This window comes from Aethina tumida, chromosome 1 (genome assembly GCF_024364675.1).
Source record: "Aethina tumida isolate Nest 87 chromosome 1, icAetTumi1.1, whole genome shotgun sequence".
Taxonomy (NCBI): Eukaryota; Metazoa; Arthropoda; class Insecta; order Coleoptera; family Nitidulidae; genus Aethina; species Aethina tumida.
This window is the reverse complement of record NC_065435.1, coordinates 51512963-51540075: the sequence shown is the minus strand read 5'-3', so window position 1 is coordinate 51540075 and position 27113 is coordinate 51512963. Positions and strand designations below refer to the sequence as shown.

General features: G+C 32.5%; 1 protein-coding gene across 1 annotated transcript in view; it reads left to right on the top strand.

The window, feature by feature from the left end:
- Nucleotides 1–27113, top strand: part of LOC109595142 (neural cell adhesion molecule 2) — a gene marked incomplete at its 5' end in the record, with an annotated part of 230011 nt that overhangs the window by 98873 nt on the left and 104025 nt on the right. The window contains 3 exons of the mRNA XM_049964147.1: nucleotides 16987–17301; nucleotides 17710–17855; nucleotides 21695–21839. Of these exons, the coding sequence (XP_049820104.1) occupies nucleotides 16987–17301; nucleotides 17710–17855; nucleotides 21695–21839 (606 nt within the window). The remainder of the gene's footprint in view (nucleotides 1–16986; nucleotides 17302–17709; nucleotides 17856–21694; nucleotides 21840–27113) is intronic.

Here is a 27113-nt window from a genome sequence, read left to right as displayed (position 1 = left end):
TCAGAAGTTCTTTGACATACCAACTGAAATAATAGAATTTTTCTAACTAATTAGCAGATTTCAGAATTGAAATGAACTAATAGAATTTTAATCATTTATCAGAAAATTTTTTGAATACTGACTAAAATAGTGGAATTTCAATAATTAATAACTTCTGAATGAAGGTTTTAGATTTTACTAATTAATTTGTGGTTCTTTGAATATCAATATAAAATAGTAGAATTTTACTAAGTAATCAGCAGATTTCAGAATTATTAAATGAACTAATAGAATTTTAATAATCTATCGAAAATTTTTGAAATATTGACTAAAAGAGTAGAATTTCAGTAATTAATAAAGTTTTCTGAATTTCTGAATAAAGTTTTTGTATATTACTACTAATTAATTTGTGGTTGTTTGAATTACATAATGAAATAGTAGAATTTTCGAACATTTTTTGAAATGGTGACTAAATGTATAAAGTGTTTAGTAATTAATCAATAGTACTAATTACTCAATGAGATAAAAATTTTACTAATTCATCGATAGTTAGTATTAAGATAGTATAAATAATAAATTGAATTTTATAAATAAATAAATATGTATTTATTATTTATATTTAGAGGAATCCGTGCCCCTGTGGCGTACACACCGAATTTTCGGTTCGTCAAGGTGAGCAAAGCAAAGATAACGGATCCGTGTCGCAGTTTAGCATTTTTATTGAGTCTGCAGCTGTAGCTGCATCGGGGGGCCGTACCTAATGTGTATAATACAGCTAAGTGGCAGGAAAATCGCAAATCGCGCGCCATTTACATAATGAAGGTGAATTTGTTCCCGAAACGGCACACACGACCCGCATTAAGTCGACCGGTTACCCGTCCCGTTCCGTCTCGTCCCATTCCACCGTCATTGATCGGACTATTGGCCCCGTTTCGATTTCGATTCCTTCCGCGTTGCAAATGTCCACGGCGCGCCGAAAGGACCGATCCGAGGCCACGTCCTGCACTTTTACGCGCACTTTTCAACGGACGTGCCAACTGGCCCCGCAACTAACCCAATAACGATAGATTGGACAGATTAAACAAGTCCATAATAACCTCGGCTAATTTCAATTTATTTTAATTCGTATCAACGTTTTCTGACAAAGGAACGCGATTTAATTATTGACTGTCAAGTTTTAATTTGATTTTTGACTTGTTGTCTTTCTCGTATTGTCGTTAATACGGTTATATCGGAACCAATCAGCTAAATCTATTGAAATATAAATAAAATTATCCTTTTGATTCTGTTCAACGAAGAGCTTTTGATAATTTTACACATATTTACAATTACACAATTATTGCACATATTTAGTACAAAAATTAAACAGGTTAAATTATTAAATAATAAAGTATTGCATATCCACCAAATATTAAAACAAAGTACAATAGATCAACAATTCCAGCAACATATTTTAATTAGTGTGAATGTTTTCTGACAAAGCGACGCGATTTAATTAGAGATTGATTTGAATTTGAAATTTGACTTATTGTCGTTTTCACATCGTAATTAACACAATTACGTTGAAACCGGTGATTTAAATTTATCAAAATTAACATAATATCGCTGTCTTTTTATTTGAAATATATATTGATTAGATAATGTTTCAAAAACTTAATATCACCTCTATATAAAATATTTTGATTTTAGTGAAATTAAAAATATAAAAAATTTAATTAATTATATTAATTATCTGATTGGTAAATTTAAGTCGCGCATCCACCATTTTTTACACAAGGGCAAACACAAAATGTTGACTAATTTCATATTGTAATTAATACAATTACATATAAGTAAATCACTCAAATACGTCAAAATTAAAATAAAATTATTGTTTTTTGTTTTCTTTCAAATGAAACTCAAAATTTCCTAAAAATTGAAAACGTACTTACTATAATAGGTAAATTTAAGTTGCGCATCCACCATTTTTAACAAATGAATGAGGAAAATTGGAATGAATTTATCGTTTTTCATTTATATCAACTGAAAGTTACAATACAAAATGTTTCGAAAATACTTAAATGTTATCGACATATGTCTTTTCAATTTTACAATGATTATTTATCAAAATTAACCTTTTATCGTCACCTTTTTATTTGAATTACATATTCCTAATGTCAGATTAAGGGCTTTTGTTAACTGTACATAAATAATTTTAATTTTAAACTGTGATATTACAAATTACAAATATAATTAAATATTTACTTCGTGGATTAATTAAAAAATAAAAAACCGTTGTTTTTGTTTACTTTAATTAAAGTGGAAATACGGCGCATCGACCATTTCAGAAAAACTAGTGTAGAACAATTTATTGCTTTCAAATGAAGGTGGACTGTTTAGAAAATATTTAATCAAACACGTTTTTGTTAAATTTAAACGTATTTACATTAAAACCATTGTATTGAACTCAAATTAAATGTTGAAGACAAAATGCTTATATATATATATATATATATATATATATATATACATATATATATATATATATATATATATATATATATATATATGTAAATTGATAAAATATATATTGCGCATTCGTCACCTTTAATAAAAAGTAGAACAACAATTACCGCAGTATAACAATTTTTATCGTGCAGTGTCGAATTTCTGGCCACACAAACATAAACGCGATATTGTGCGCGTGCATTTTCATCGCTTTATGTGAAGAGAATACGACAGCAGTGTTATGTTAAGTTACATTGTGGAGGTCGTGGGGGGCCGAAACAAAGAGATGATAAATTGTGGGGTAATCATTCCGTTGAACGAGAGCGACTAAATTTCAGGTTTATTAGTTGATCAACTAAAATCACATTAGTGTACATTTAAGTATAATTAATCAAGGCCGGGGATCCGGACGGCCGGCTCCGGATCCAAGCGAAAGACATCTGTGTCGGCCGTGGACGGTCGGGGGGCTGGGCGGCTTTTATAACCGTCCCCCTCGGTTGGGCCGGCATCAGCTGGCTTTGTGTGTAACGAATGGCATCCGTCAACCGTTACAGGAACGGTTCATACGCGTCTGATTAATTTCACAAGTGCATAACCCCCGAATCAATGTGCGCTCGCCGATTACCGGATTTGCAAGAATTATGCACGCACTTTAATCACATCCTCGAATCCACCTAATGCTTTGCGCCGCATCTACACTTTGACAAAGTCATTTCTCATTGTTCGAACACAAACACGGGAATATTATAACCGTTTCATCAGATTGTAGGGTGAAATACTTCAAAAAGGAGATTAGACTCGTGTCATGCATGATAACCCAACGGATCTAGATTTAACTTATAAAGAATTGGAAAAATACACACAAAAGTATGTTTTATAATCGCAGGAATGCAAGAAAAGTTCGTGAATGTGCCGATAAGAGGGAGAAAAAAGCGCATTACGGTGTGGGAAATTCATCGAGACTGGAATATCCGAAGCGTTCAGGACGGCAGGAAGTTTATTCTTATTTCAGAATCAAGATCGGAGAAAAAAAGCAAAAGTACAAATTGAAGCAGTGCGAGAAGCTTTTGCAACTTTCAGATAAATTTATCCACTGTTTGTCAGAAGTCCTATCGCCCAGAAAAGATCTTTTTCTGTGATACGACATACACAACAAAAACGTTCAACTTTAACGACTAAATACGAACGGAACATTTTCCTCTCTTGTAAACATTGAAACGTGATCGAACAAAAAAAATACTCCAATGCAGACAAAAATATCATATTTTTTTATTTACTTTTTTTGCCATTTTAAACTTCTATTGGAGTATAATTCATACTGCGTATTGTTTTTAAAACATCATATTTTTTATTATCACGCTAACAATGCACGCAATTTGAACTAGGCAAAATAATAAAGATTGTTCAGAAAATTGTCAATTGGTTTGTAAAATAGCGACAACCATTCCGCATTTCCCATTATTTACGGCAGTTTGTTAACTGTTGAAAAATAAAATTAAACTAATTAATTAACATCAGCATAGAGGTGTGTTTAAAGTTTGCAGACAACGAGTTTGTTGGGAGAGAAAGGTTTTGGATTTGTACTGTCATAATGATGTGTATTGTCACAACGTTTCGAATAGACTGTATCTCCATTTTCTCACTTGAAGACAAATAGAGGTACATCCTATTCAAAACAACGTGACAAAACACATTATAAAGTCCAAATGCCGTTCCACGGGGTGTCCCATAATTAGACTGAACAATTTAAGCAGTTAACTTTACATCAAAATAACTTATAAAATCTGGATATCAACGTTCTCTAATAAAATTACAGCCTGTTAAACTTTTATAATTAAAATTGGTTTTTATCATTATTTTTCAAATAGTTAATGCATAAAGTTAATTAAGAATTTTGACTCCTTTCATTGGAAAATTGAAGAAAAATTGTTTGGAAAACGTGGCCTTTCTTAATAATTTTTTATGCTTATTTTTCCTTAAGTTTTTCAGTGGATTGTGGAAACTACAGCAACAGCTAACAGCAAAACAGTAAAACGACAAAAACAACTAATTACACGATCTTTTTCTTAGATGCACCCACTACCTTTGTTAAGATAATTAGTTTTCTGCTCTAAGACAGCGTTTGTTGTTATGATTTTCACCATTCTTATAAGAAAAATTCTATTAGAAAACATGATGAATTCTAAAATATTTCGTACGTCACAAGAGTTATTATGTATAGAGTATCTCACAGTTTTATATTAATGTAGTGCTAAAAGAAACTTTATGGATGTTTATTAACTAGAATATTTCTAGATTTCATTCATTTTTAGTGTACAGTTGAAGGTAATAAAAAATAGTAATAAATGATTAAAAAATCAGGCATTCTGGCCAGTATTATTATTTTCAATTAATATGAGTTAAACAATCTCCAGTCGGGGTTGAAGGTTCTCCAAGTTTCGAAGTTTTCTGTCTGACCTCAGTTCGATCCATGTAAAAATTTTGTTGGCCAATTTACATCAGAATGTAACAACAAAATAACCCTTGCCTTATAAGTTAAGCATTATTTTTTTTGCAAAACTGGATTTTGAAGGGTCCTAATGTAAGGCAGTAAATAATGTTCCACAATTTACTCTAATGAGCTTTAGATAACACCGAATACCATTCGGAAAGTAGCATTATGGGCCAAACAAATTCATGATTCATTACTAAAGACGATCTTCTTCCATTCAACATCCCAAAGCTGTGGTTCCTACACCACTCCATTATTTGACATTGATGTTATAATGTAATAAACACTTCGCATGGAAAGAGAACTTCTTTCTTCTGTAAATAAATGGTTTGCAACTGCACGAGTAATCACAAAGGGATCTTGTAGAATTGACTTCTAAGTCGGCTTCGTCTCCGATTCATTCGATTGGCTCTTTTAAAACTAATTCACTCTCAATCAAATTGACTTAGATGATTAAAATTTGCACGCCTTTGTACTAACAACATTTAGTATGAATGAAAGAATCCTCTAAACACAATAAAAATAAAATGAATACTGAGCTGTGTAGCACAAAATCTCGTCGACAAACAATCATCAAAATCTAATCGTTTTTTGTCATCATATAAAAAACTGCACACAACAACTTTAGTTTAAATTGGTACACTAAAACTGAAAAACTTATTAAAGTGTGATATATTGTACAATAAATTAAAACACACTTGCAAAGAAATAAAGTATATTTTCATAATATCTTCGCATTTCAGCATTTAAAATAAAGTGTACGTCGAAAACAACAAACGTATATTAAATTAGGCTAAAGTGAACGTGAAAAGCAGTTAGTTTTCTTAAAGAACGAGAACCATAAATTGCGGGTAAAGCAATGTCGGTTCGTTGAAGGCGGTTTAAAAAGCTGAAGCGGAAAGTGGCGTTGATTGCGGCGGAATAATTATATGACAGTCGTCTTGTGGCAGTAAGATGTGTGTTGAATGGGGGGCGGACGCCCGGGGTAAGTCGGTCGGTCGGCCGGTTGGGCGGTCGAGTCGGACGGAGTGAAATAGTGTGCGGCCCCGGCCCGGCCGGCCACTCTTAGGAAATATCTTAATAGGAAATAAAAAGGGAATTTATTAGCGGTTTACGGAGTCCAAATGGAAATATAGTGTCGAGTGGGCCGTAACACGGGCGGGTTTATTAGCGGCGGAGCGTTCTCTACTTTGCCGATATTTTGTATTCCTTCCGTCTGAAATTTAATGGCTCCGGGCATGCACTAAACTCCGAAGATACCCAGGTACATGGACTATCCGCTTGCGAAATCCACCACCACCCTTCGCGCTGCACCCCCCTCGAAATGAACAATACATATTAAAGCGTTCCGGCCAAACATAAACCTGTTTTAACTGGATCCCGCATCATATTTCCCCCATTCTAAATTGGATCTCGTAATTTCCATTGCAACGACAATGTTTTGATATACAGGCTGAGCCGGCCAAATTATCGCACCTATACCTACTTAATGTCTTCAATAAAGTCAAATATAAATTTACACAATGACTCGCACAATAAACAAGGTGATACCATTATATTATGTAAGCGAAGCTATTTATTATTGGGTATAAATCACCTGGATGTTTTCAAGATTTGTTTGGAAAGTTTTCCAACTGCTGTTTATGAAATGTTACATTTTCATCGTGCATTCTAGTCAGATGACATATTGGTCCTATATAATAAAAAACTTGACTGTTTTTGCTGATTGTTCAATACAAATATTCTATTCAAATTAAATAAATGTTAACCAAAATTAACGTTTAATTGACCTATTTTAATATTTCATTTTTTTTTTTTTTTTTGTTATAAATATTTCATTCATTCAATATTTAAAAATTTTTATGGAATATTTTACTACATTCCAAAAATTAATTATTTTGCGTACAATTAACCATAAAATCTTTCAGCTTTTTAATTTTTTCCCTTATATTTAATAGAATGTAGAATATATGGAAAAAACAAAATATAATTTACATTTAAATTTTCAATCGCTCGGTGGCATATATTAACTTTATCGGATAAGGCTCAAACTTCACAGTATATTTTTTCTATAATATGAACATATATTTGGGGTTAGACGGAATCGAGTATGCTGAAAAAAACACATAAAGGATAATCTTGACAAACGACAATTAATATATAATAAAAATAATGGAAAAATTTTAATTATAAAATCCAAGTCCAATGATAAAACATGAATATATGTTTATTTTTTTAATTAGTTATTAATTAATAATGTACAAAATATTTTCTTTTTTAAATTAATCTGTGAATAAGTTTTTAACCAATTTTCATGATAATTTAAGCTTTAATTTATAGATACAGTTATTATTATTATTACTATTACTGAATATTTTTATATTTAATATTTTTTATTAGCATTATAATAATATTTATGTACCATATGTGAATTTCAGAAATTATTTAAACATTTTTTCTTCTGTAATATACACATATTTTTAGAAAAGGTATAATAAAATCGAATATAATGAAAAAAGTGACACATAAAGGACAATTAATAAATAAAAATATGGAAATGATTTACTAAAAAATTAAATTATAAAAGTAAAAGTCTCTGATAAAATCTGAGTAACATGGAAAATATATTTTTTTAATTAGTCAATTTATAAGATGGTTTTTATAAAATTTCATGAAAAATTATTTTCAGTTTTAATTTATATTTAATTTGTTTAAAGTATAATAAATTTCAAAAATACCGTACCTACTTAATATTTTTCTCATTAGTATTATAATAAAATTTATAAGATATTATACAATATTACGTATATGTACGTTCAGAAATAATTTAAAAAATATAATATATAAAATAAAATATTTTTGAGATAAATATACTAAAATCTGTGTAATAGTGCATTTTTAAAAATAACTGTGATATTAAGAAAAGTATAAATTCTGATAGCCAGCGTCTTCTTGTATGTGATTAGCGGTTATATATAGATGAGATTAGAAGGGTTGAAGTGAAAGGGGGCTCGGTGCGTTTTAAAGATGGAAAAATGGACGTATTACCGGAACACAAATAAATCCGTTTCGGATAGTATGAATGAAAAGTATAATTTAATGTAAAAGTTTCGAATGGGTTATAAATGGAGTGAACTTATCTATCAGAAAATTGGATTCGATGCGCGGATTATTCCCGGGGCAGAGACGGATCGAGTTCGGGATCGGGTTTCTGAAGGGAAATCTGCTAAGGCCGAATCCGCAGGATCACATAATGAAGTCCTTATTGATTTGGCCGTAATCCGCCGCCAGATGGATATTTCCATTATTCTAGTTATCCTACAAGAAAATGTTACTCTTTTTCCGTTCCTGCGGAGGGCAAAAATGCTGACTTATTTCTTTTCGGGACCGGCCGCCCGTCTCGCCGCCGCCGCCGCCACCGCCGTCAGCTAATACGATTTCGACGACACGAGTACTACACACCGCGACCACGGCTTCGACGTCGACGGACTGGCATCGCGCCCCGCTTAATCTCCCGTTATTAATTCAATTGCCCCTCGAACGGCTCCGTCCACTGGACTACCTCCAGCATTTTTCACTTCACCACATATTTATGTTTTGTTAAAAAAACGATCCGAATTCTAATAAAATAATAAATGAATTTCTCCAACCGATTATTTATGTAGTCGGTCTCGCGTACATATTTAAGTCTCTCCGACAAGATCTCCTATTATTTATGCTCCTCACTTTTATCTTCTTGTGAGGTTTGACCGCATTATAATTTATGACTGTCTTTGATTGGCACATTCAACATTTATTTTTTCTGACATCATATTTTACAGATATTTTCTGCTCCGTTATATGTACATGCATGAATATGGTTATTTCTATTTTATTTCATATAGTCTTCGATATTTTTTATTACTATTAATCTGGATGAGGTCTATTCATTTTTCCCCATATTCATAAAACAGAGCGATATGAAAAATTGTGAAACTATAAAATGCCGATCCCTTGGGGCGAAAGTTACCGTAAAAACATCCTAACACAAGATGTCGGAATGTTTTTGTATACTCGTTATAATGATTTCCTATGTCTTATGTTCCTTAAAAATGGCACATATTGGCAGTTTCAGAACGGAATTATCTTAGTTATTATACAATGACTTAATATTGTTAAATATTAAAAACAATTAAATTTTATCATTATTTCTACTTTCCGTTTAATATTATAATGCTTTCCCAAAATTGTCGTTTTTTTTTTGGTCATTGCATTTTTCTATTTATGATTTCTCTTTGATGGCGTATTTTCATATTTTACTGATATTTTTTACTTCTATTTTATTTAATATAATCTTCGATATTTTTTATTCCGGCTGATCTATATGAGATCTATTCATTCATTCCCATGTTCATTAAAAAGGGTGATGAAAAATTGTGACATCATAAAATATCAATTCCTAGGGATGGAAGATACCATAAAACCATTACAAGTATATCACATACGATGTCGAAATGTTTTTGTATATATTTCATAGTGCTTTTCTATGTTAAATAGAAGATGAAAATGGAAGGTTCAAAATACAATTACTGTAAGTCAATATACAATGATTTAATATAATTTAGAAAACACGAACATACGTCAATTGTTATTATGTTATTTTTACTTTTCCATTTAATATAATATAACAATGCGTCTCCAAAATTGTAGTTTTTTGTATTACATTTTACATTTATAATTTCAAATTGATTGCCAAGTTTTCATATTTTATTAATATTTTCGACTCTGCTCTACATTCATGCATCAATATCGTTACTTATATTTTATTTCATATAACCTACGGTACTTTTTATTACTATTAATCTGGATAAGGTCTATTTATTCTTTCCCATGTTCATAAAACAGAACGATATGAAAAATTGTGAAACTATAAAATGCTGATTCCTCGAGGCGAAAGATATCATAAAAACATTCTAAGTATAACACACGATGTCGAAATGTTTTGTATGTATAACGATTTTCTATGTCTCATGTTCCTTAAAAATGGAAGGTACAGAATAGAATTATTATAAATCAATTTACAGTGATTTAACATTATTAAATATTAAAAATTGAGTTATAGCAATAGGAAATAAATTGAAATATGCTTTATAAAAAATGTACTTAGGTCAATTAATGTCTGAACATTAGTTTTACTTTTTTATTTAATATAATACACTACGCCTCATATTATGGAATACTTTTAAAAAATGAAATAAATATGATACTTTTCTTATATTATTTTTTAATTTATTAAAATAAATTAAGGATACAGTTTTAAGGAAAATCTATGAATATTGAATAATACTACTAGAGAAATAGTTAAATATAACAAAATTTTAACATTTTTCAAGTTAAATTTATTGGTACTAATATGGAGCACCACGTGCGTTAATAACTTTTTGACAACATCACCTCATACTTAAAAGGAATGTTCTTATGACATCCTGATCAATGCCCTCGTAAATTTTTATGATCTTTTTCTTCAGTTGGCTTAAAGTGTTTGTTGGTGGTTGAAGTTTGTCTTCCTGTATGAACCCATAGATGTTCAGTCGAATTTAGGTGGCCAGTTCATCAGGAGAATATTTACCTCGTCAAGATAATTAAAAAAAAAACTTGAACTTATTATTAAACTCTACTCTGCTTTTCCCCAATGAAGATACTCTCGAGATACAGTCGATTAGTATGATGTGTTGCAGTCAATAAGGGTTATAGCACGGTACGGGGTTCTTTAATATTCTCCTTATGGTGCCCTGGCTTATTCTTAAAACTCAGTCAAAATTGTTGCTGCAGTAAAGTACTGGTTGCAAACCTTTGTCTAAGCGCTTGGGTTCTTCAATATTGGTCTTATTGTGATGAAGTTATTCTTTCTCGCTCCTGTGCAGGTCTCCTTTCATTGGTACCCGTTTCATAAAATCGTTTAATCACTTTTGAAATCGCCAAATTTAGTCGATTTGATATCTGATTTTGACTTTTTTCTTCTTCGTAAAAAGCAACGACCACCGCACTTTTATTGTTGAAATATTTCTGTTGTTCATTTTACAGATTTTAAAAAGTAATCGTAAATATTAAATACTGTTACAAAATGTAAAACTAATTGTTTTAAAATGTTTAGTTTTTTGCTGTCTAATGGACAAAAATTGTAGGATACCGTATGGCTAATGTGTCAAAGCTAAAAATTTAATATAAAAATTTAAAATTTTATGATAAAAAAAGATATTCAAACTTTAGTAAATATTCCATAATTTTGCGGTGCAGTTTAATTCTCCTCCAGAATTGTAATTTTATAGTTAATTATTATATATATATATATATATATATATATATATATATATATATATATATATATATATATATATATATATATATCTTGTTGATTTCTATTTTATTTTTATTACTATTAATCTGGATGAAATCTATTCATTCTTCTCCATATTCATAAAACACAGCGATATGGAAAATTGAGAAACATGCCGATTCCTTGAAGCGAAAAATAACATGAAAATATCTTAAGTATATCTATCACACAGAATGTCGCAATCTTTTTGATATCTACATTAAATAGAAGATTCAAAATACAATTAATGTAGGTCAATGTACAGTGACTATTATTAAATATTAAATATTAAAAATGAAGTTACAAGGACAGGAATTGTATTTACTTTTCCCTTTAATGTAATAATTCTCCTCCAAAATTGTTTTCTTGATTAACTGTTGAGTACATTTTGTCATTTATCATTCATTATTGATTACCAGCATTCATATTTTATCGATTCGATCTTCGACTACGTTTACATTCAGTAAAATCTATTTTATTTTATATAACGTACGATGTTTTTTATTACTAATAATTTGGATGGTTATCTATTCATTCATAAAATGGAGCGATATGAATAATTGTAATGCTATAAAATGCCGATTCCTCGAGATAAAAAATAAATAGAAGATACGAATGGAAGGCCCAGAACAGAACTACTGTAAGTCAACATACAGTGATTTAACATTATTAAAGATTTAAAATGAAGATGTAGAAATAGGAAATAAATTGAAACATACTTTATAAAAGACGTACTTATCCCAATTAGTATTTGAACATATTTTTCAGTTTAATATAATAATGCTCCTACAAAATCGTATTTTTGTGGTTAACTTTGTATTTGTATTTTATTATTCATGATTCCTCTTTAATTAGCATATTTTCATATTTATTAATATATTCGACATTGTTATTCATGTAGATATAAATATTGTTACTTCTATTCTATTTCATATAACCTACGATACCTTTTATTACTCTTAATCTGAACGAGGCCATTCATTTTTCTCTAAATACTATATAAATATCCTAAGTCATACTTGATATCTAAATGTTGTACATACTCTTTATAATTATTTCCTATGTCCTATGGTACTTAAAAATACAAAAAGAAGATTTATAAGTCAATAAAATAATGATTTGATGTTATTAAATATTAAAATGAGATTATAGGACCATAAAATAAATTGAAATATACTTTTACAATAAACCTACTTACTGTAATTAGTTTTTTATCATTCTTTTTACTTGTCCATTTAATAAAATAACGCCCCTCGAAAATTGTAGTATATGGCATACGTCACATTGCATTTCATTAGTTTACTCAGTTTAAAAAACGAAGAAGGGGGCCTATTTAAAATAACATCTAAGCAAACCGGACAGAAGAATGAATCGGTAAATAGGCAAACCGCCGACGAACCACATCCACATCGCGCAGGGTCGAAACGAAGAATTATGTCCGCGTAGAAAAAAAAACACAACGGATGAAAAATACGATCCCCTTAATTTTAATGGGCGTTTCTAATTAAATAATGGCGAGCGATTGCTCATCTCTAAACCGGGATTTATTGCGCCAATTACGCAAAAAAATAAAAACGTGCGCATTTAATAACACACGCGAAAGTAACCGGCGGGTCCGTTCTCCGGACTGTTTCTTAATATCATTCGTTTTCGAAATCAATTTCGCATTGTGATTTCGAGTGGTTATTTATTGCCCGGCGCTTTTTCTATTTTCCAGACGGGCTCTTTTTTTTCGAGACGACCCAAATGTAAAACTTCACTTTATTCTCAACTATCTGTTTTAATTTAGTATTTTTATTATTTGATCTTTTCTCCTGGCATCTTCTATCGGTTGAAATATTTATACTTGGATCTTTTGATAAAAGTGGAACGGAGCTTTGACAATTGAAAATAATTAAATCAATTTGATTTCTCTTTTGTTCCGTTTAATTTGACGGATTATTTTCCATATAAATTAAAAGAGTAGGTAGTAGGTAATTTGGAGAATGGATAAACTGAGAACAAGTAAGCAATAAAAATATTCGTCTCATTATAAAGTCGTTTTGCTTTCAGACGTGTAAATAAATGATGGCGAAACAGGCTGCTTATCAAAACGAAAAGTAAAATAGGACATTTACATTTCAATTTACATTAATCAGAAATGAAATTTTCTCAATTAACCATAGTGGAAAATTTAAGCTCGTCTCCAAGGCCATTCTAAACGAGACTTATCGATTTTTATTCTCGGTAAATTTACTAAATAAAAGAGATTAATCTGGTCGGAACGTTTCGTTCGGGATTTTTACCCTCATTTAATTAATATTTTAAACGGTCATTTATCTTGGTAATTAATGGACGCGCGATTAATATTTAATATTAAAGACACTCTGCCTCGCGCCCTACTTAACCGTTTCCTCCAAGCAACACCATCGAAATATAATAATCAAACAAACAGTTAATTAAAACGTTCAATTAAATAACATCCGCACACCTTTCTGGAATTCAATAAATTCAATAATTCAATTTTTATTAAAAACATTCCGGAATTATTTGCGTTTCGAATTTTAAAACACATGTATATAGATCCAGTGCTATCACGTACTGCATAATAATTAAAATTTAATTAAATTTCGTGTTTTAGGAACAAAAATTCGTTCCCCTTTAAACGTTAAAATAAACTCGATTTTTTACAGGGGAAAAAAGCCGAAACCCGATGTGAATTTAATATAGATTTGTTTCGGTTTGTAATAAAATTTATATTTGTTATTATTAATATCACCGTCACGCGGATTAAGTGAGCGAGTCAAATAATAAAAAAAAAAAACAATTGGGTTAGAACGGGCTAACAAAGGGGCTTTCTTTTGATGTTGTTGTGCAAATACGGTTTTAATTGAAAGTGGTATTTAACTGCCCGCCTTTCTAATGACATGTAAATTTAAAATTATGACGGGGTGAGTTTATTGTTTTTTCACACGAGATTATCGCAGCAAATTATAAGGCTCCCCATATCGACTTAAATGGTAGTTGAAAATCATTATTACTCGCTATTGTGATCACGTATCGAAAGTACAAGGACATTTTATTTCCATTATAGTTTTATACGTATCAAGAGAATTTATTATTGAACAGTTTTTGAGAGTTTTTTTTATACTTTTGCTTTCTATTTTTTATAATAGAACTATACAGTGGTAACAAGGGAAATAGCAAAAAATTTAAAATTAAACATTTTGTAAGATATTTCATAAACAGTTTTAAATCAAATTTTGTTCAGTCAGTATATAAAATATATTTCAATTTTCTATTTGCTTTTTGTCACACATCTTAAAGATATTGGGGATATTACTTTAAACACGTATATTGGTGTGACTTGATTGGCTAATTCAAATATTTTTATATTTTGTGGCACTATTTAATAATACTTTTAATAGTAAGAATTTATTCTTACTTCTTCTTCCTAATTTTATTGGAAAACTGACATTCAGTGGGAAGAAAGAAACATTGCACGCCAGAGAAAAAATAAATAACCCTTTTGTGGGCACGAATTTAGGAGAAATGTTAGTACCAAAAATTATTATATCTCATATAAATATGGAAATATATGAAAAATAATATTTTACTTATGGGGGAAGAAATTTGGGGGTTATTTTGAAATGAGCTCTCCTCTAAGTTTTGCAACTAATGTTTTGTACCCTCATTTTCTTTTTAGTTAGATTGAGTTTTATTAACTGGAAGGCCCCAAAAATTTGTCAATTCGACTTCATCATGGATGTGTGTGATTGTGATGGATCATCAAGATCCCACCTCTGATCCATCACAAATGTTTATCTCAATGAAAAAATATTTATGCAAAATATTTTTGTAATTAGGGCAACTAAATAAATTTATGTATAAATAATTTATAATAAATGTGAAACAGTCCCTCCAAAAATATTCGATAACAACTATGCCTCCCAAAACAAAACCCTCATATGACACAACCCTCTTTTATATTTACAGGCTTTTCCATGATTGGACATACGAAAGAAACGATAAACTAACTATAAATGCAGAAAATAGGTTTAGTTTTTACCTTTGTTAATTGTGCTTCAATTTTTTTTTCATTTTCAGGCCACTTTTTCGTCTTAAAAGTACCTGTTTCCAATCAACTTTACGATTCTTCTACTTTATTGTATTATTATTTTGAAGATCACATTAGATGGCGCATCATAAATTTGGAGGGTAACTTCTTACCAGTGCCCACAAAAAATTAAAAAAAATAGGGGAAGAATACTTCCCCTTGCCTACGAAAGGGGTAAATACTAATTTACATGAAAGATTGAGATTTTACGTTACAAACTGCTTAAAATTCACCTGAAAAATGGTTCACAATGTTATTAACAAATATTTTATGAAACAACACACTAATGATGTATTTGTTCAGTAAACAAAGCTTTGGTTTCAAAAAACACATTCGTACAAGACTAATATATATTAATTAATATATAATATATTAATTATCTTTCATTTTGGTTATGAGTATTTTGGAGTGACGGGTCTTAGTTCAACAGAATAGGATTAGAATGTAAACAATACGGTCGTCCTCCTAATAAAAGTTTGGATTCTAGATATACTACACAAATTTGAAACACGGTGAAGGAAATATTATGGTTTGGTATTATTTTTTTTACATAATTACAGAAAATTATTGGTAGCATGAACCGTTTCAAGTATAGAGACATCATGAGATACGTAACGAATCCATTTGCCAACGAAAATTTGCCAGTTACATGAATTTTTATGCATAATAATCATCTAGAACAAAATTTGTTCAAAATTGGTTAACAGATAATCATTTTGAATTTTTCTATTGGCCAGCTTAAAGTCCGGATCTAAAACCAACTGAAAACTTATGGAACGACATGAAGCGTCGATTAAAACACCAAAAACCATCAAATTTAGATGAATGGTGGTTATTAATTGAAGAGCCATGGAATTTAATTTCAAATGACCGTTGCCAATATCTCGTTGAATCTATGCCTCGCCGATTACAGGCGATTATAACGAACAAAGAGTACTCAACAAAATATTAACTGTGTTGTATAAATTATTTAATAGATACATATTTTTTAAATGTGTGCAAGTTTTGTGATCAGTCATATTGAGCATTTATTTTGTATATAATAAGAATTAATTTAAGTAAAACTATTTGATTGATTTAAGTACAAAATAAATAATTGTGGAAGGAATATGTAATTATTTTAAATAAAATATAGAATATTTTGATTGCATCTAATTAGAGGTATATATTTCCTAATTAACATTAACATAAATAGTAGTGTCAGCTATTTCCCTGGATACCACCTGTATATAATTTATTTTAATTATATATATATATGATGAAGGAAAATAAAATATTTGACCCATTTAATTTTTTTTTAAAGAAGGATACTTGGAAAATTCACCTCGCTTAATTTATACCCATTTTTTCTTTTGTTTTTGAAATGAAATTCGTTTAAAAAATAATAGATGAAAAATTGTTCGACACAGATAAATGTTATTGGCTCGAGCTTTATTTTTGCTAATTGCGTACCATGCACTTTGTTAATTACATCGAAAAAAACTATTAGCTAATTAATTATGATTTAACAAATAATTTAAATCGTCCAAACGTAAAACAACAACAGGCCATTTAAAAAATAAATTCTACTTGTTACAGTTCCACCAGAACAACCGAGCATCCTGGATAAATGGGGTCGCCAGCTGAACAACTCGGTGGGACCCCACGAGGAGGGCGACGACGTAACACTGACATGCCGTACGGTCGGTGGCCATCCCCAACCAACGGTGCGGTGGCTCGTCAACGGACACGTGGTAGACGACCAGTACGAGCACAACGCGGGCGATGTCATCGAAAACCGCCTCGTCTGGCCCTCCGTCTCGCGCAAGGACCTCGACGCCCTCTTCACCTGCCAGGCTGTCAACACCAAGCTAACCGAACCCAAGGAGACCAGCGTCGTCCTCGAGCTCATACGTAAGTTCTCATTGTTCTGTCGCACTGGGAATTACACAGATATGTCAAGGCTGTCTATGTTTCCAGGCTGGGAAGATGAAATAGTACTGAGATTAGTTGGTTCAACTTTGAAATAATAGTAGAGAAATTTATATAAAGCATTTGTAATTTAATTAAATAAAATGACCATAGAGTTTCAAAAATGCAGTAATCTTTTGAAGCATGAGATTTGGCAGTTTCCTTGTTATGTTATTAGAAACCTTAAAGTACGTAAAATCCCATAAGTTAAAGGCACAATAAATTTGGAGGCATTTTCCTGGGAATTAGTCGGAAACATCGAAACAAGCCATGACACAGCAAGCAAGACAGCAGCGAATCGCGTAGTCGTAAGTTGAGGTAATTTGGCGTTGGTGTGTTGGTCGGTTGCAGTAAAGCCGCTGACGGCCAGAATCCTGAGGACCGTAAGCCCCCTGGTGGCCGACAAGCGCTACGAGGTGAGCTGCGAATCCGCCGGATCGAGACCGGCCGCCATCATCACGTGGTACAAGGGCAAACGTCAGCTCAGGAGGACCAAAGTAAGTCGCTGCCACCCACTCCTTCGTCATCCTTCGATCCCCTCCAACCCCACGTCGAATTTTTCAATTTTCCAACGGGATCTCAGGCCAATGTTTGTTTTTCCATGTTTAGGCAAATGTTTTTTTAACTAAAGTTTGCCTGCGAATCGTACCACAATCAGTTTCAGTTTATGTAAATAGGTAACCAGAACAAAGAATATTTCTTCAGTCAATCTTTGTGTTGGTCTCTTGGGACTATCGGAGTCACCTTGCTTCATTTAAATATTTTATTTACAAATAGAACGATATATTTATATTTATTTTGGTATAATTCTACTTGTCTTATGTATATATTGCCATATATTCATCCAGAGATCGGACGGGCAAGTTGTAAAAATGTCGTCCGACCCAGATTTTATTTAAATGACTCGAACCATTTACAATGTATGATATTATACATTTAGAACACATAAAACAACATTTATTTTAGAATATTAGTTTGTATGTATTTTCCTTGATATAAGTTGATGATGCTTTTAAAAATGCATGTTTATGAGTAATAAAAACAATTATGACTTCAAAGAGAAAATGGGGTCGTCTAAACAAAAAGAAATTTTATGTAAAAGCATACCATTCTTTTAATTTTTCCAGTAATTTCATACTCTTACATTTTATGTATAATTTTTCCGCTCGAAAGATCGGAGCAATAGTACAAAACATTTAAATTAAACATAATCACGCTGAAAAGAATTTCGTGAAGGGGATTGATGCGATTGTGCGTTTAAAATGACTTAAATATGACGATTGTAAATCATATCGTGAATGTAATTACGATGCGGAAGTGAAGCGTTAATGTCAACGGGCCGGGGGAACCGCCCGCATCCCGAAATGTCAACATTTATTCCCGAAGTGATGGACAAAAGTGGCCCCCTTTTCGTTTGTCCCCAAAAGTCGCCCCTTTTTGACCGCTGCGAGTGGAGGAAAAAACCCACACATGAACACACCCACACACATACAGACATGCAGGAGCGAAATAAATTTGTGGCCGCAAAGTTAAACTTAATTTATGAAATACATTTTTGTGCGTCGGGACATCAGGGCATTATAAATGTTTTCGGTCGGGACGCGGGAACGGGTTTAATGTAAAGGAAACGGATATCTGGACAACGGTGAAATGTGCGATGTGCGCCTCCGAAATAATTGTGTTGCTGAGATAACCCCCTGAATTATTGCCCGCTGCACTCATTTATTTTTTTATTAGCTACATTTAAATTTAATTCAAATGTCAGTCGGTGCGGGTATGAAAAATTGTTCGAATCAAGCCAGAAACATTTTCAGTACATGATGGAATGCCGCCTTTATCAGCGCAAGACAAAATGAAAAAGCCACGTTTGAATTTTTTTCTTTGTAGAAATTTGGTTCATTTAGGAGAATCATGCCCGAATGGAAAGCAATATTTTACCTGTTTCATATTACGAATATTGGAGTCGTGCGGCACTGCCAAAGCACGATTTACTACATTATTAGTTTTTATTTTTGGACCGGTGTGCCGTTACTTTGATTGATTTGCGTTCGGTTTTTTTTTCGTCCGTTTTAATCGCCGATGCGCAGTAATTTACAAAAGGCGAAGGACGATGTGCCGAGGGCGATACTTTCGAACATCTTCGATATTGTTTCCGGAGTGACTCTCTAGTTATTATTTTAACCTAACTAACTTGCAACGTATAACAGTCCCGGGGCTTAACCTTTAACGTTTTATTGTTGAATCTCGGCCGGGCTACAATAATACCTCCGCTTTATATTATTATATTATACAATGTTCGATATGTTCTGCAGATAAATGAAATTATTGGAAATTCCGTTTTCCCCGATTCGTTCACGTTCCGCAAAAAGAGAACAAAATGTAATGAGGCCAAAACTTAAGTAAATACAACTTTCGTTAGCCGAATTTAATACGTCAAGTTCAAGTCAAAAAGCCGATATAAAATTTTAATAAAAATCCATTCCTAAACTGGAATAATTGCCTTCTCTCGGTTGTTTAGGAAACGCGAACCTCATAAATAATCACTCACTACATATGCCGTGCCATATTTGAATCCGGCCTCGGGCCGTACCTCTACTCTTTTTCCCTCACCATACTTCGCCTCCTCCTCCGCCACTCTCATCTGATTTACTCACTCTAAATTTTCATTTTCGTGTTCTATAAAGCAACCTTAATATGAGTGCCCCTACCTGCGACATGACTTTTTTACTTACGACCGTTATATTCGGCAATTTACTGCGAAATTTAGTTAATTGGCTCATATAGAGGAACGATCCTGGTGTTCTATAAACGATCCACTTCATTAATTCTATTGCCTCTCATTCACATTGTCTCTCCTTTATACATGTGTGAGTGTATTTGTAAGAATTAATGGGAAAAATAATTGTTGTGTTCCATGTTCCATGTTGTTCCATATGTTCAAGTAAAATGTACTTAGAGAGAAATGTTAAAAAATATTTTTTTATTCGTTTGTGTATCACCACAGCATATTTAAAGGAAAAACAACTAACACCAAAGTATTTAATTCTGTAAATGTAGACTAAGCTTTAATTTAAGCGTCTTTGTTATCAATTAATAGATAAAGCAACTCTTTGTTCAGTTCCTTATATTCAGATTAGTCTGTTATTCATTGCACTTAAAACTCCTTCTATGAAAACGACGTTAGTTGTGGTACTTTCTTTGGTATCATTATTGTGTCTTTTTGTCGGTGGATTTGTTGGACCGTTGACTAGCATTTTGCGTTCCCGGATTATTTCCATGTTGGTTTTCTAGTCATATGTAACCCAGTTTTCAGGATCTTCTGCCCACTGAACTCTGTTACCGCTACATTCTTTTGAAAAAAAAATGACACCCTTACATACCTTTGGGTAATTAATTCACCTTCAACATTTTACGAAAAATAATGATTATTATACACACCAAAATAAGTAATAAAGACACTTCCATATTGAAAAAGATACTACGGGGTGTTACCTTTTTATAGATTAGTTTATAAATTGTTTTTAATAAAATCTATGTTTATTTATCGATTAAAATTGTTATTTTTATATGTCGTAAATTTTAAAATTAAAATTATACAACATTTATTATTATTACTGTGTATTTCAATATTCAAAATTATATAGTATATCAGTGCAATATTTATTACTAAAATATTTTAATAAATAAATTGCTCATTTACAATAGGGAAACAATTTGTTAAAATGACTTCCTGAAACGCGTATAAAATTAAACTTAAAAGTTAACAAAACAAACGGGATGTTTGATATTCACCTGTGTGCATTGCAAAATATCGATTACATTGCGGTGCATTATTAAGTATTGGTGATATCTGTTTGAGCCAATCGTGGAAAAGAAATAGGCGGTCTCATTTCGAAAGTAGATTTATGCAAGAAGCATTGTTTGGAAGGTTTGTTTGTGCGGGAGCGCATTTAATTTGGCATGGGGGCCCGTCGGTGAAGAAAATGTGCCTGAAATTAGTTGAAAAGTGGCCGGAGTGAGTCGAGGCCGAGACCGAGGCCGGGGTTTCTTGGTGTGTTTTGTATTGTGTGCATAATAGCGAACATTCATTAAGTTTATTTTGGTGTTTTAAGCATAAAACGCCATAAATTCGGCGCCCGTCACGAACAAACTTTAGTTTTCTGTTCGCCGATCGTAATTCCTTATTTTAATGCCGGGGAGTCTTCACTAAATCCCGTATAAAAGTAAACTTTTCATTTTACGGCAGAGACGGAATATTCAAATATTATGCGGGGGGTGGGGGGCGGTCGCTTTAAAATTTAAATTAATTGGCCCATAATTCCTCATCTATTTGCAGGAGGAGACGAGAGAGAACGTAACAATAAGCGAGTTGAGTTTCGTGCCGACAACCGAAGACGATGGAAAATCCATAACGTGCCGCGCCGAAAATCCCAACGTCACCGGACTCTACCAGGAAACCCATTGGAAAATTGACGTTGTCTGTAAGTACGCCTTTTTTCTGTCCCTACTAATTCTATACGTGCCATTCCATTTAGACCGTTACTAACATTTGTATCGCTTTAATGGCAACTGTCAACTTTATTTTAATATATCATAGAAAATTTTCTGGAACGGAGGCGGAGACTCGACCTTCAAAGGGTCTGATATTTAAAGACTTGCTTAAATTAATGGTTAATTAATTGTACAATTGAAGAATAGAAGTATGAAATCGATATTGTCGTGAGATCTGTCTAGACATTTCAAAACTGTGGTTTAGCAATCTGTCTTATTATTTAAACTTAGCTTTCCAGACTGTTTAAACTTATTATGCCGGTATTATTTCAATTATTGTTCATATATACATATACAGTGGTACTCATTATTATAGCAACTTTTTAAGGTGTTAAAAGTTTGAGACTTATCTCTTTTATTTAATGTAAGGTGTTATAAATAATATTTACTATTATTGTATATATTCTTATTCTATAAAATGTTTCATACATTTTTCTGAATTGAGCTGGACATAGTAATTTTAATCTTTAAATAAATTTTTAATGATTAAAATCTGTTATTTAATATAACACTCAAACTTTGTATAATATCCTTTGTGTTTTATAATTCTGGCCTATCTTCTACTACTTGAATTGCAACGACGAGTTCATTTAACTTTTGTGTCGAAAACGAAATCCTCCATGTTTTCTACAGGATTAATGTCTGAAGATTGGAACAGTCAAGATATCACAATTTTCGATTTATATTTGGGATCAGTTTCATGTTAAAACACATCTATTAAGAGCATCATGTCTATATTATATGGAAGCAAATTGTTGTTTAATATATAGTACAAACATCAGTTAAAGGGGGCCACGCCAAAAGAATTGAAGCACCATAACATAATTGAACCACCACCATGTTTCAGAGTCGGTATAACAATCTTTTTGTGTAGTTTTGTTTTTGTAGGATGTTTAACATAGCAGAACATCATTTTTTTATAAATTAAATTTAGACTCTAAAATTAACTCGTCCCCACTGTTTTGTGGAACAGTGAATATGATCCTAAACAATTTAAAATTGGACCCATTTTTAATAGAAACCAGAGTTTTTTTTTTGTAGGTCTGGGGTCAAACAAAGCCCCATCCGTTACCATCTTCTCACAGTCCATGAACTAATTTCAGAGAGTCCTGGTTCCTCCAGATTAGCTTAAATTTCTGTTATACATAAGATTGGATTGTTTTATGTCATTCTAATTATCTACTTATCCATTTTTTTTTTTTTTGTTTTTCGATCTCAACTTCGTCAAATTTTTTTATATTTTATTTTAAATTTTTTATTAATACAGGAAACAATTAATATATTCTAATAAGTTGCTATAATTATAGCCATATTTTTGTGTTATTTATCTTATAAAAGAAAAAAATACTGATGGCATGTGGTGCTTTGACAGGAAGTCACTCATATTTATTCAATATCAATTTTGCATTACGAAACTTTTTACGCATATAACTAACAATTTAACAGGTACAATATAAAACGCAAACAAAAAACTAATTGTTTTGATTGTCAATATTTGTTTAAAATTAAATTGAATATTTATCATCAGGCATGTTTTTATTATGATATAAAACCAAAACAATGTTACCCGACAGCTTCACACTCAATCGACGTGTCTCTCAATCGTTTACATCGTTGCCAAATTCATTTTGAGCATTGTCAAAGTTTGCGTACATGATTGCCACATTGGAAGTTAAATCTACGCTCTTCGGAGAATCGTGTCACTGATTGTTAAAGAGTTTATATAGAAAGTGCTTTAATGCCGCTCGAAATAAAAATAGACGTGACACGGGTACATTAGGAATAAAAATCATTGTCCGCAGGCGTTTTTGTTGCCTGACAAGGTGCATTATTTATTGAGAACTGCGACAAAACCGCCTTTGTGTCGTTCCGCCTACTGGACGTATTACCGATTCCGTTTTTATTTTTTTTTTTTTGTATATGCCCTACACACACACACACGCGTGTCCATTGTGGCTCGTTGTGTGGATAAATATAATTGATTTTGTGGGGATCGCGTCAAATTGAATTTGTATCGCCGCCGCCGGATTAATGAAGTCCGTGCTTTGTGCTGACACACTGCATACGAGCTGCATCTGCCATGCAAATTCCTTGTCCGATACCGGAGATTATTGATGTATCAGAAATTGCCACCAAAGAAAAGGCTTGTCAAATTTCGAACAAGCTTCCAGCACAAAATTGAAACGGGACATTGTGCACCCACCTCGCATCATTATACCTTTACTAGTTACTAATTATAATTTTCTCTGAAGCATTTTGCCATTGCTAATTATAGTTTTTATCTAACACGACCGTATGAATATCACTCTTTAATGTAACCGAGAAAATTAATTACTTGTCTACTTTTTGTGTTTGGTGATACTCATTAATGTTACGTTACATGATACAATCAAGGGAAAAAAGGTTCAAAGGACATATCTAAATATTCTCATTTACAATTTGTCTTTTTAATGGGCACAAAAAATAAATCACGAACGTAGAGCTGGTTTTGTAATTTTTTTGAGGAAAAATATTAAATACACTTAGATATTACTTTTACAGTTTCATAGACACGGAATACACTATAAAAGAATATTTATTAAACAGGGATTCAATTTTATTTTCATAATGAATAAAGAGAGATCAGAGTAAAATTTTGTTGTAATGGATGTGATTCTCCAGACAAATAAACTTACCCAGACTTAGTACAAAGTAAATATAGGACTAGCCTGAAGTACTTACCCCCTTAATTTACCACTCACCGCTTTTTCTGTATCACATATATAACGAAAAACATTGATTACCTAGCTTGTACCATCACCAGAAGTATTTCGCTACTTCTGAGTGCGATATTCAGAGAATATCAAGGAATGAAGAAAGAACTTTTGGTTATTCTTCTAGATGAAATCACACATTCTCTACGTTCATGCTTTGAGCAGACGTTGAAATGACTGAAAGTCTCTCTACCACCAAAAGTTTTCATTAAACTGGTCTTAGAGCCAGAAGACATTTACAACACCCTCTGTTAAACAATGAGTATCAGGTTATCCGCAGATTATGAACTAACACGCTTGCAATCGTTATCGGCCAAGTGATAATGTCAATGATGGTAATCGACAATGAGTCACTACCAAAAGACAAGAGAGTTTTATGATTATTCTGCTAGATGAAATCACGCATCCTCTACATCTAGGCTTCGTGCAGACGTTGAAATCACCGTAAGTCTGTCTTCCATTAGAGGGAGATTGCATGAAGATGGTTTTAGAGCCAGCAGACATTTTCAACAATCCTCTCTTAAACAGTGTGCATCAGGTAGCCCGCATGCAATCGTTATCAGCCAATTGATAATGCCAATGGTGGTAGATAACAATGAGATACCACTAGGCTTCGTACAGACCTTGAAATGACAGTAAGTCTATCTACCATCAGAAGAAGATTGCATGAAGCTGGTCTTAGAACCAGAAGACAACTTCAATACCCTCTCTTAAACTCAGGTTGCTGCAGAACTTGAACCAACGCACTTATAATCGTAATAAGCTACTACCAGAAGACAATACAGTTTTCTGAGTATTCTGTCAAACGAAATCACACATTCTCTTGGTTTAGACTTCGTACAGACGTGAAATCACTGTAAGTCTATCTACTATCAGAAGTTTTGCATGAAGCTGGTCTTAAAGCCAAAAGACGTTTTCAACCACTATGCATCAGGTTGCCTGCAAAGCATGGACTAACGATCACCACCTATGGACTGTATCCAACTGGCGTAATTGTTTGTTCACAGATGAATCCAGGTACATGAGCAAAAGATGGCTTCTACTTTTGCTTTTGGAAGTGGTTCTGTAACAGTGTGAGATGGAATTGCTTTAGAGACACGCACAGATTTGCTCATATTAAATTGAGGAATTATGAATTGTTGAAGATATCATGACTTCAACTAATTCTTTTTTCATTTGTTCAAGAATTTGTAGACGACAGTGTCTGATCTTACCATGCGAAACTTATAAATTTGGAGGTGCAAAATCAAAACATTACTTGGATGCAGTGGTCCCCGCATTCACAAGACTGCAATCCAATTGAATACGCATAGGACCGTCTTCAAAGACAAATTTACACTGGAAACCATCAACTTCAAAATTTGAAATAGCTTACTAAAGCTCTTAGAGAGGAATGGCGAAGAGTAATGCAAAGAGGATGGAGGCTGTTCATAGAGGAACTGGAAATGGTTCAGTATTTATTAGTTTTATTAAAATTTAAATGAAATTGGAAACTTTGATGATGATTTTTTATTGAGGCTTTCATTGGACGTCCCGTCACCAGCACAGCCAGACCCACCCCACTAACAAAGTAATATCTTGGCAACCTGAAAACAGTGAAATAGTTGATTATCGTAACTGTCCAGCGGCCAGTGTCGCAGCCGGAATGCAAACAAGCAACGGAGACGCGGAATCGAGTGCAATCAGCGCCGCAGCGGGGGAGGAGAGTATTATTGCGTTGTACGGGCTGAAAATGCCGAACGAACAAAAAGTATTATGACGTAAAATTTGAACGAGCGACCGTTACAAGCGCAACGACAATGTTTACAATACACCAATTAGCATTAAGTATCACATGTTCTCGTCGCTTCTCTTCCGCGCTGCAAAACTAAGCAATAACGAACAAAAAGCCAAAAAACAACAGACTCATTATTGTTGCACCGCACACTTTGCGGATTGTGTGTTGGAAAGAGCGACGGGCGCGCCCTCTTTCGCGCAAATGTTATCGCCGGTTTAATGGCTTCATAAATTTTTCCGAAACTGCTTTTCTAAAATCTACTTAAATCGCCGCCCCTTTGCTGTTTAAAACACATTATTAGCATTGTAAAAAAAATGATAATTGTAAGTTGTGCGAAGTTACGTATTTGCGACACGTAATAAATATATCCCGTATCACTCCGAAACAAAATAAAACCGAAATAAAGAGGGGTGACGCAGCTGGCGCCAGGAAGAGCCCCATCAACTAATAAACCAGAGCCCATATATTATTTAGGATAGAAGGCAGTTAAATGCATTACGTTTATGATCTGTGGTTTGTCCCCCATTTAGGACTGATCTGTCCCTGCGGGAGTCGCAGTAAAGAAATTACCGATAAAGTTCGTCATTAATGTCCCTGGTTGTTTTAGCGAAACTTTTCAACCAGGTGCAACTAACCTTTTATGTAAACAACCTTAATGTTTTCCACATATAAAA